General features: G+C 30.3%; 1 protein-coding gene across 1 annotated transcript in view; it reads right to left on the bottom strand.

Annotated features, from left to right (window-relative positions):
• Window positions 1-1,697: 1,697 nt before the first annotated feature.
• The window catches only part of LOC106466138 (zinc finger MIZ domain-containing protein 1-like), a gene marked incomplete at its 3' end in the record, with an annotated part of 200,929 nt that continues 189,911 nt past the window's right edge, over window positions 1,698-12,715 (bottom strand). Inside the window, exons 9-15 of the mRNA XM_013926382.2 lie at window positions 12,441-12,692; window positions 9,341-9,467; window positions 7,099-7,445; window positions 5,309-5,554; window positions 4,749-4,816; window positions 2,412-2,566; window positions 1,698-1,826 (exon numbers count right to left, since the gene is read on the bottom strand). Coding sequence (XP_013781836.2) covers window positions 1,698-1,826; window positions 2,412-2,566; window positions 4,749-4,816; window positions 5,309-5,554; window positions 7,099-7,445; window positions 9,341-9,467; window positions 12,441-12,692 — 1,324 coding nt within the window. The remainder of the gene's footprint in view (window positions 1,827-2,411; window positions 2,567-4,748; window positions 4,817-5,308; window positions 5,555-7,098; window positions 7,446-9,340; window positions 9,468-12,440; window positions 12,693-12,715) is intronic.

The raw sequence follows: 12,715 nt of genomic DNA, 5'->3' as shown, positions 1-12,715 counted from the left end.
ACTGAGGAGATATTTAAAGTATCATTCCGATGAACAGTCCAAGCCAACCCTCATGGAATTCAGTCAGATTTAGAAGACATATTGTTGTACAATGTTTGTAGCAAAAGTAATTTCTTCTTCTTCAATATGTTTGTTTGTTTATAATGTAGTTTTATTTTTACACAACATTCAACAGGAAAAATACCAGTATCATTTGATTATCCAACCTGTCCATTTTCACACTTAAGATACTTTCAGATAAATGTTTCTGAATTTCACTTGACCAGATTAGCATAAGAAATTAATACACACCAAAAACATCCTTTTATAATTATTACTTCTTTTCATAGTAATATCATTATGCAACTTTTCTTATATTCACATATGTATATAATTAATTCTTTTGTTCCTTCCAGTTTGCATTAGATTAAATTCTGAATTTTACTGCTCTGTGTAAGCATTTTTAAATAAGTGTATTTGGATGACTGAACTCCTGACAATTAATCCACAAGAGAGAGAGGAGTGAGATTTAACAGTTTATTATATTTACTATTCATTTTCATATTTGTTTTAGCTACCTGTATGTATATATTTCTGGAAGTTTACATCCTTTCGTTTAAATTAATATTTAATTTTGTCATGAACTACACAAACTTATTTGTTACACATTTAATAAACCCTGACATATCATTTAAATTCCACATCAATCATTCATAGCTTATTTACTTGATGGTGACACTTGATGTACTTTTGACACCTTTATATATATAAAACTAAGAACACATACAATGGTCACATGATTTGACATAAAAAATAACTTACAAACTCTATACCTTTTGATGTTTAATATTAAATGACGGAAGTACCTTTAATAAACGTAAGATATCATCATTCTGTGAACAGCTAATTTTGATTATCAAATCAACAGTAATACACAGTTTAACTAAATGCCTGCTAGATTTAGTTGTGTCACAACAATCCTATTCTATTAAAACACTGCATTTCAACTATACTATTAGGAATACAAAGAACAATCTTTAAAACTAAAAATCATTGTTGAAAATTGAAATATAATTATTATTTTGCTGCTTAACTAAACTTAACCTCTCATTTAATGAACACTTATACTCTGAATTAGAAAATTACAAATCTTAGCAGTACGTATTAGCAGCCATCTCACAAAGCATGTCAAATAGAACATATTATGAAAACTCCAAAAATCACTCCATTACTAATAAAAGCAGCTAATTCTTATTATGGTATGGTTAACTGTTTTATATATATATACAAAGTTCCACTCATCCACCTCCACTTCTAGCCCCCTTAGCAACAAATCAAGTTCTCACAGGTTTAGTTCAACACACATACAAATATCAGTTTGTCTATAAATTTTAGTTTAATACACTTTAAAGGCTTCTTAAAAAATTAGTTTCAGCTTATAAAGGATATGTCACACATGTGAATCATAATCCTCTCTAGTCAACACCCCCTCATTCTTTAAAATGTTACTGCCCTTCAGAATTAACAACTTATTTGTAAATCTGTAAAATCTCACAATTTTTACTTCTTGTAAGCCTATGAACATATTCAGTATGTGGTCCTTGTAACTTAATCCCTTCTCTATACTTTCAGAAACTTTTCTCTTGTGTTGCTCCAAACTATTAGAGTAAGCAAAAATATTTATGAGAAAATACTTATGTTAATAAAATGAGACTCACAGTTCATGTCAGGTTGAACCATAGCAGAGTATGGTGACATGGCTTGACCAACTTCCCAGCTGTTACTAGTTGGTAAGGTCATGCTTCCTGGTGACATGGCTTTAAACCATTTATGTCCACCACATGAGTCTTAAAAAATAAAAAGAGGAAAAGAAACAAAATACTGAAGTGTTTATCACAGGGTAACATATAAATATATACATATAATAGAAATTAACAAGGTTTATAATAAACAGCATACAGCAAAAGCGACAGAACACTCAATGATTCTGATCTTGTGTGCTATTTAATTGGAAAAAAATACTATCATAGGATCTTTCTCCTTTGGAAGCGAGTCATTTACCAACAAAATAAGAGTAATTTTGAAGACTTACAGGTTCCAGAATCATATTAAACCTAATTTCCTTGAACATGTAATAAAAGCTAAAAATATTCATTTATAATGTACATTAAATTAGTTGCAGGCAGCAAAGGATAATAATTTTATTTGCTTTCAATTGACTTTCTAAGAATTAGTTTGTTTTTTCCCTCCAATAATATATACTTTTGTTTAATCTCCAAAAAACATCTATTTTAAGCACACAAAATACAAGTGACACTACTGGTTCAATCACTGGTATGCTTTTTAATATTAAATGAACAAATCTGTACATTATATTGAATTTTAAGATATGACAACCTGTAAAGAAAGAGCAGTTTAACTTAGTTTTTTACCTTGCTCATGCTCTTCTTTCACTGGTTTGATAGAAACAGGTTTCCACGATGCTAAAGCATCTATTGTGATTTCTTCAACTTCTGACTTACTTAGATTATTCAAGACAGCCCACATGTATTGGTCGACTTCTAGCTTCTCTAACACTGCTGTTTTACTAAGGTAAAGAGAGAAACGTAGACTATAAAGGCCTGTTACAAATTATACATTTTTTCTGAACCATTTGGATGTAAAAAAAATACAGATTACCCTGTAGTAGGTTTTACTTTATTGTGACCAATCAAATATTTTTACCCAGGTTTATGTAGTTCTCTTACTGCTTAGGATCAATATATTGTAAGCAATGCAATTAAGTATGCAAAGTCAATTTGTCAGTCACCACCATGATTTCAGATTAAATTTCACTGTATTTTTATGCATTAATGGCACCAGATTTTACAATGAGCATAAAGCATATTTCTTCTTGAATTCAGTGATACCTTTCTTCTTTATGTGCATGTTCACTTATCTTTGTAGTTTTCTCCTTTTATTGCTAAGTAAATTAAATACATTATGGCTGTACTTTCATCTTGTATAGAACATTTTTACTTCTTGTTTCAGTTAGTTTTTTATGCATTCTCTGTATTTATATTCATCCCTATGCGCATGTGTTGGGATCAAAGTGTACATGTCACAACTTTTTACAGAGTGGCATTCAATATGGTATTATGTATTTGATGTCAGATTTATTAACTATTCATTTTACCCTACACTGTTGATTTAGTGAGAGTTTGTGGTAGAGTAAATACCAGATACACAACATACAGGGATACTGAAAAAACTAGACATGTATTTCAAAAGTTCTAGAGGTTATGTTAATACAGTGTGCAAACTATATGATGGACAAAAGTCTTTTTATTCTTTGCATGAACATCTTGTACTCCAACGTATTAGTCTGAGTCAGACTGATGTCATCAATTTATAGACATATCTCGAGTACAAATACTTTTGTAGCATATCTGATTTTTTGTGTACAGTTTGTCTATAATTTTTAGTTTAACATCCTTTAAATGAAGCTTCCAATTCAAAGTTAAGTCATCTTAAAAAATTAATTTCAACTTGTAAAGGATACATGACACTTGTGAATCATAATCCTATCTAACGTACACCCCTCATTCATTAAAATGTTACTGTTCTTTAGAATTTACAACTTATTTTTAAATCCATAAAATCTCATAATTATTACTTATTGTAAGCTTATGAGAATATACAACAGACGTGCACATTTCATAAAAAGCTGGCCATATATCATATAAATACACCTAGTAAGTTCAGAATTATAGTCAATATTCCTTCTCCAATATGGCGTTGGTCCAACTAACTGAGTCAGTGCACATTTGGTTAATTTATCACTTTATATTAAAAAATATGAAGATACAAAATTAATTTGTTCTTTTTCTTCTTTATAAATTTATTTTACTGTCTTATATTTTAACTATAAGTAAAATTTTGACACAACTGAAAGAAACTGGAATAAAAGTGAACACTAATGAAACAGATGTACAATACTGCACCTACAGATTACCATCTATGCCCGAACATAATGCACACTTTTTTTCCCCAAAATACCACCCAAAAAATTGACTGCTCTTTATATTCGCACACGTTAAATTTCATTAGGTATTTTACTAGAATCTACCACCAAAAATCATTAAAGCACCATTAAAGATTTCAAAAAATGTTGCATATCAAATGTAATAGATGATGACATGCTGTGGGAATCAGAAGAGGATGAAGCAAAGGTTCAAGGAAGCAAATCTGATGAATGATTAGCTTAGTGTATTACCATATATAAACTTTTTCAGTAAATCTGGTAAAATAGAAACAAAAAAATGTAAATGAAAGATTTCCAAAAATGTTTAATACATTGACAGTTGTTTATTGTATTTAGAAACTATTGAATACATTTTGTACAACTGATGTGTAAAAAAAACAAATTTTCTTCAATTTAACCCTTCAAAATTTAGTGTGCATTATAATTGAGTGAATATAGTATGGTATATTCCAGTTGCACAGGTGCGCATTATATAATCGAGTGAATACAGTACAGTATATTCCAGCTGCGCTAACAACAATGATAAAACATTGTCTCAAAAAACGATATTAAGGTAATTATTGTTAATAATATATTTGTGCTGATTAAAATTGTTAACCCTCTCCAAAATATTCTTGTAAGCCTATATAAATACAATAAAAAGCATCAGAGAATTGTGAAAGTTTCCTCTCTTATATATAGACACAAACATAGTTTGTTTATTTTTTTGTTCTTTTAAAAACAAGTGATAACATCTATAACTTACTTGCATACTGGACATCTCCAGGATTCTCTTTCACAATTTAGCTGTAGGTAGGACTGTAAGTCAAAGCACTAGACGAAAGGTTTTAATAGGACATATTTTACTTTTTTTCAAAATGATTACAACATACAAAACAGAAAAAAAAAATTTATTATATAATTTATCTAGTGAGAAAAACTAATTAGTACTGACATAATAAAATATTCTTTTAAATTATCCACAAAACATTTTTTATATAAGCCTTCCAAAGCTTTTATCATAAAGGAACACTGACTCTTAGTATTTACACTTAGAAGTCAAATTTAGTTAAGAAAAACTTTTATTACATGAATCTCAAGTTATTTCATTGTTCTTTGTTATGATGGGGCTGTTCATATTCAAACAAGTAACATACAGGGAAAAGCCTATATAAAACTTCTTTAATATATTCATTTACATAAGGAAACAATGCATAAAAACAGTAAAGTTCCTTAAAAGCAACAGGCTGTAGCTAAATAAAAGGGGTGCAAAATGTTTGAGTTTAATTTATCAATTTTATTTTTATTGGATCTTACACAACTAACCTGTATATGTTTGCACTCTTCTCCTCGAGCGGGAAGATTTATTTTCTTGAATGTGATTGGACATTTCAAGGAGACTTTGATGGCTGTTTGTTCCACACCATCACCACCAGTTGTAGCTACATTATTAAAGTTTCTTTTGATTTTGGATACACAGTGTTCTGCGGGAAGAAGACGTTTACGCAGCAAACCCTGAAGAACAGACTTTACTGTTGGCCGGTGGACAAGTTGTAAAAGGAATAAATGAGACTGAAAAATGAAGCAAAATTATACTAATTTAAATCTCAATGGCATTAAACTCACACAGTCCTAATATTGAAGTACTAAATGAGATAATATTTACATAATTTTGTATCTTCAAATGTATGTTAATTAAAACAGGGCTTATTCCACTGAGGCACTAATAAATATAATCCTGCCTGGGAACATCACACACTGAATTTATAGTGATTATTTGACAATTACTTGAGTGTAGAAAGAGCACCATATAAAAAATTGTCTGAAATTTAATAAACCATTCATTTTCCTTTATTTAAGCTTATAAAAAAAGAATAATAAGAAAAAGAAATTCTGAAATTACTGCACTTGGTAGGTGATGATAATAGAAGTTTGACATCACTTGTTGTTTCTTATATTTTTTTCTGAAGCATACTGAGACTTCCAGTAGTTTTTATTACAATAGGTTTATTCCTCACCAACTGATTTGTTATTAAACTACTTGTTTCTGACATGTAAGAATAACTACTAGAGTGAACAGGACAAGCTTACATCCCTCATATCTGCCTTATACTTTGTGGAAACTTTAGATTGGCCTTTAGCATGAGCACACACATCATTGTTGAGTGTAAGATAGAATCCAAAAGCTTTCATGAAAACATCAGTTTATGAGAAAGAGATCAAAAAGTCATAACAAATATAAATTAGAAGAAGAATTCACAAATGTGGCCCATTTATTATAATATATTTAAATGTGAAGTGGTTTATTGAAATAATTGTACAAATAATTCTTTTTCATAGTATCACAGTTAGGAAGATTTATCAACGTGGTCTAAGCACGTCTTTTAACAACTATCTAAGTCAGTGTGCTGTTTTAAAAAAATGCTATTTCCATGTGCATAACCTATGTAGGTTAAAGACTAAAATTTATTAGAATAACATTATTTTTAATAAAATATTCAGTTCCTCTGCAACATTTTATGTTAATTTAACATCCTTCTTAAAAACTGATAAACTCATAAAGTTAAAACGTAAAATGTAACACCACAATAATAGTCCCGTGGACAGTGTTTGAGGCGATTACAATATTTTATCAAATTTTCAACCTTAAAATACTTTCAAAAGTTACATTTTAATTCGCTTTAAGAAACATACGAATAGCATTTACTAATGAAGTATACTACAATATAGCAAAGTCCAGTCAACATTTGTGTTCCTACACTGAGTGTTGCATAGTTATCTTCTTACATGCAAGTACATATTATACCTATATATATATACATATACACACATAATATATATATACACACACACACATAATATTTGTATACACACAAATACACCATTCATTACTTAATATTTACCAGTGTTTATATTAAATATTAATACTGTGTAGAAAGTTGAGGTAGAATTACACAAATAATGTGGAATAACAAAAGACAAAAATAATACCTCAATAGATGTTGCTTAAATATCATTCACAGAAATTATGGAATTTTTTAAAGATATAAACTCCATTTAGGTATGATTGTGGAACAATTTGTAAAACAAAGTTGAAGCTATTAAAAAAAACTTACACAACAGCAAGCCGTCACAGTGATCTGAATAGTGTTTCGACCTGGATGACACACTTCTTTGAGATAAAGAGGTCTGTGAGATGTTTTAGTTTCACCTCTGTCAATAGTGATAGGTACAGCATTGACGGACACTTGTACTGAGGTAGGCCAGTTTGTGTTCATCTGCCTGTCTTCATGATGAAAGCACTTCAACTGCAACTCTAAGTCTGAACGCATCACTAAAGTTTGATGTATAGAGGGCTTTAGTTGGAAGAAATGATTGCTGACAGCCAGATTGTGTTCCAACCGGAAAGGAGGCAAAATAGTTCCATCTCTGACGGGAAAAGTCAGTCTTAACTCAGCATCTTCTGTAAAATAGTGTATTTTCTAGGTTAATATTTAAAGAGAACAAAAAATATTTATAATTTGTTTTAATAAACCATATCCTTGAGATCTGCAGATACTTGTTGCAGAATGTAAAGATTTACAGACTATGATAAACTATTTGAACAATACATGTTAAAACTATGATGTAACACTAAATGCAAAGAAGGTTAAAATTCTGATAATCAGTAAACATCTTGAAAAGCATTGCACTGTTTATGTGGAAGGAGAACTAGTGAGCAAGTAAAAGAAGACAAATACTTTGGAATTCAGATAACAGAGGAAAGAAGATGCTTAGAAGAAATGTGGATGGGTGATTTAATACACAGAGAAATGGAAAATATAATTAAATATGATGATGAAATCTAACAATAGGAAAGCCTGAAGAGAGATTATTGCCAACCTTTGGAGTAAAAACAGCATTATATGTGAAAGAAGCATATATCAACATAAATTTTATACACAGTTTATAGAGTGTGAACTGTTTGAAGAGTATTCAGTACATAAAAAAAATTATAAGCTCTTGTGAACGGAACTTTTTGCAAACAATGAAACAGAAATGGTAGACTTACAAAAAACTGATAGAAAAGTCTACAGATTCATATTCAAGGCTCATACTTGTAACAAAAACTTGCATTTGTTAATTACTTTTGTTTGTTATTAAATACAAAGCTAAAGAATGGGCTATCTGTGTTGTTCCCACAACAGATGTCAAAGCCCAATTTTTAGCATTATAACCCCTTATGCTTACCACTGAGCCCGTCCTCGGAGGGCTAGTTTTTAAGTATCCAGAATTATTTTGTATAGAAAAGTTAGAGCCGAGTGCAAACTATCACTATCTTATAAAATATGAAAATAAACTATATGCACAAACAGTAATTGTTACAAGAATTTACTTAGAAAGGTTTAACTAATATTATTTTACTGATTTTATAGAATGATATCACACAATAACATTCATAAATATGTACTACAAAAGAACAAAAATCCTTTAAAGTTTGTGCATTTTGGTGTATGTGCTTGAGGATGAACAATAATTATTCAAGAGTTAGATCATAATTACATTCAAAATTATACCAAAGCCAGCAATACAAAAATTGAAAAATTCAGGACACACAACTTTGAAGTTTGTGCATTTTCGTGTATGTGCTTTAGGATGAACAATAATTATTCAAGAGTTAGATCATAATTACATTCAAAATTATACCAAAGCCAGCAATACAAAAATTGAAAAATTCAGGACACACAACTTTGAAGTTTGTGCATTTTGGTGTATGTGCTTTAGGATGAATAATAATTATTCAAGAGTTAGATCATAATTACATTCAAAATTATACCAAAGCCAGCAATACAAAAATTGAAAAATTCAGGACACATGACGTAGAACTACTATAGAAGGCAACAAAATTTCAAGTCTGAGAAACATGCTGAAGTCCATGAGTAGACAAAACTGCAAGAGTTAGTTGAAGATTTTAAAAGTTGTACAATACCATAAAAGATATTTTGAAGGACACCAATGTACTCTACCTGTACCCTTTCTTATGTAACCTTTACATAGCTACATCAAAATAATGGCATTTTGGGCTTAATATATTTAATTTTCTTATTCTTATATTTTCCAATTAACTGCTCTTGTGTTAGATAATTTAAAATGCTTGTACATAAGAATTTATTTCTATATCTGGTACAATCTATAAGATCTCTCAGCAATTTTGAATATTATAAAATTACAATCAGTATTATGAGCATTTCATAAATACAACTTTAACACACTGCATCCCAGTCACATCCTGTACATTTTCTAATCAATATTTATGAAATAAAAGTCTTGTTCTAACTGAATGATGAATATACAGTACTGATTCAAAAAAATACTAACTTCCTTGATGCACCATAGGCTTTACATCACCATGACTGGATGTGATGTACGGGGTCAGTCCTGAAGCTGGTGTAAGAGGTGGGGTAGGATTTCCTGGGACTGATGGCTGTTGGTAACTAAAACTCCTCTATCAAAAGTTCAAACAACAATTGTTTTTATCAAGAAGTGCCACTGAAAATCACAAAACAAACATATTTTTTGCTTTAATTTTTTTTTTGATATCAACACTTATAACCACTAAAGGTTTACTACATATACATTTCTGTATGCTATACAGAAATTTTATTTATTTTACTTTACAAACAAGTAAAATACATGCACGCACATACACAAACATGATTAGAAATACATGTTTTACTAGTCCTCACCTGTATTAAGAATTAAAAAAAAATCACAAGATACACAGACTTTAAGCTTTAACCATTGGATTCAAAAAATGTTAAGATATGGGTTACTCGTAACAGGCTAATGCTGGTAGCCTTTATTTTAAAGGCTAAATTAGACAAATTACAAGTTGAAATTGGCTGAAACAGGCCATTTTTAGCAAAATCTCTCTTGTGGAGCTGCTATACTATAACTGATTATGTCCTGTAGAACCAAATATGGGTGTATATTTGAAACACAGTTGCTTCCCACCTTCTACCTAAAAACTGTGGATAATCTTTCTTAGCTGGAAACTGACAATATTCATGTGCCACTGGCCACATTAAGCCTGCTTCAGGGCACATGTGTGACAGGTACAACTAGAAACTAAATTTTACATTTTAAATGAAGAGCACAAAATGCTATTCCTGTAAAAATTATTTTTTTACAGACAGGCTGAAGCATTAAAGAACAGGCTGTCATGGACTATTACAGGTTCTTTGAGCAATTATACAGTTTTAAAGGTTTGCTGGGAGACCCGAGTAATATTTACCTATATTTTCTTGGAAAAGTTAAAACCTGAAAGTGTTAAAATAAAACACTAACAAAAGTTACATGAAAATGTTTACAGTATAAGTTTAAACACAAAAAATATTATGCCTAAATGAATACACAAACCCTCTATGGTAAGTTTTCAATTTAACTAGGTTGACAAACTACCTGTATTAACAATACAAAAGGGTGGACATAAATACAATAGCTTTTAATCTAGTAAACTTGTGTTATGTTTTAAATATGACACTTAAGTTCAGTTAATATTTTAAGAATTTTAGCACATTGATTAGAAGTATGTGGCTAAACATATAACCTTTAGTTTTTAAATGGAAGGAACATTAACGGTATGTGGTAATAGTATTAAACTACATGATTAAACAAAACTGTGATAATGTTTCGATGGGATGCTTAATTGAACTGTTTTAACATTAAGAATACATATAGCTCATATTAACAAAAATAACTCGTTATGTGATACATCTGAAGAGCAAGTAAGAAATATGGCATATTAATTCCAAAATGTATACTATATAGTAGATAGCATTTAGGTTTTAGATTATTTTTCAAAACTTGTAAATAAAACATTATATAAATATATACTACCAATTAGATAAAAAGTTTACATATTCATGTATTTTTATGCTACATATACTTAAAGTAATACGTAAAATCTAAAAAAAACTACTATGAAATCAGTGTAACATGCAATGTCTTAGTGACTTCTCACATTGTATTAAGTACGAGATACAGGGTGCTTGTTCACACATTTAAGCCCTGACCTAGAAAGATTTTGACAGTCCTCTCTCTCCCCTGTTACCTTTACTGCACATTGAGGTCCTACTTCTGTTCTTTTTCTAGATTGCACACAGTAATTTAGTAAAAGTAATGTGGATGTCCACACACTTATTCTTGTTACTTTCAGATGTTGTGTGTTATATGTGTTGCTTGTTTTAATTTTGCACTGGGTAGTAAGTAGATCTGGTTTAAGTCATTATCATCTTCACCTGAGGTAATCCATATTTCATATTTTTGAATCAACAATTTTTATGGATCTGTAATAGTGGTTATTTTGTTTTTTAAGGGTCCTTGAAGGTATTTTAGGAAGATAAGTTTCTAATTATTGTATGGTCTTTTTTCTTAATAGTGGGTTTTACTACTCTTTCTTGTCACACAAATGCAAGTTCACCCACCATTATTGTCAGCTAACACAAGTAGCGTCATTAATCTGTATCTTTGTATTTTCTTTCATGCAAGTTTCGACTGTTATGTTCCTCAGTTGGAACTCTGTTTTCTGACAGCAAGCCATAATATAGTAGAGTTGTTCTAATGTTCCTTTGGAATATGACTTCAGCAGGTTTTATGTTTATTTATCATGAGTGACTTGGTCAGTACTGTGTACTAACACCACTGATATCTATGGTACCATAACAAGAATACCATCTAAAATGTGGCATATTATGTTTTGAAAAACTTTTGTAGCTGATATCCTAAAATTTAATTTGGTATATTGTCCAAAGTGTACGTAAGTAAAGAACATATCAATGTACCAAATCTCTCAAACAAGTTCAAGCTGGTATCCTGTTTTCAGATCTGATTTAGGAAAGATTTGAGCTCCATTCAAATTTTATATTATGTCATTAATCATTTGAATTATAATGTCCTCTCTTTCAATGACTTGATTTGGCAGTCTCACATCTAAACATACTCTGATCTGGCTTGGGAGTGAATATTATTTGATAAAACCTACTGTGCCAGTCCATCTACTTGTTCTATAAATTCACTGACTTTCTAGTGATGTTGGCTTTTCTTCTTTAAAGATTTATTCTCTGACTTAGATGCCCATGATTGTCTCTAGACTTTTTGGGCCATCAAACAGTAGAAGCTATACACAGTTACGTAAACACATAGACATTGATTGTAATATAAAACTCAGCTAAATGCTACATAACTGGGAAATGTTTTTTCACAAATAATTTTCTATTTGAAGGTATTTAGGTCATGACTGATGTACTTTGTTCTCTACTTCATGCACTGTCATATGATTAGTTAATAACCTATAGTTCTTAGTCTAGTTCTATCTTTTTCAACTATTTAATCTTACAAACCCATCTAATGATTTGACATATCTGATTCTTTAATGATAAAAATGCATTTAAGCAAATATATCTCAATATTTACAAACCTGATAGTTTGGAGGATTAACATACGTATTTCCATTGTACGGTTGTTCATGTTGGAGTTGTGGTGCGGTACCGTTCACTTGACCTGATGGATAATACTGGCCTTGTTGTGCCATATAGGAAGATCCTTGTGGTCTCATGGATGGTCGCATTGTTTGTTGAGGTGGATAAGCCATGGAAGAGATGGGCTGTTGTAAAGATGAAGGATACTGATGTGGTTGCTTGACAAATTGGGCAGGTTGACCTATTGAATACTGTAGCAGAAACAGATATTATA

This window comes from Limulus polyphemus, unplaced genomic scaffold, assembly GCF_000517525.1.
Source record: "Limulus polyphemus unplaced genomic scaffold, Limulus_polyphemus-2.1.2 Scaffold72, whole genome shotgun sequence".
Classification (NCBI taxonomy): domain Eukaryota; kingdom Metazoa; phylum Arthropoda; class Merostomata; order Xiphosura; family Limulidae; genus Limulus; species Limulus polyphemus.
The sequence above is the reverse complement of the archived record's forward strand: the minus strand, read 5'-3'. Positions and strand labels throughout refer to the sequence as shown.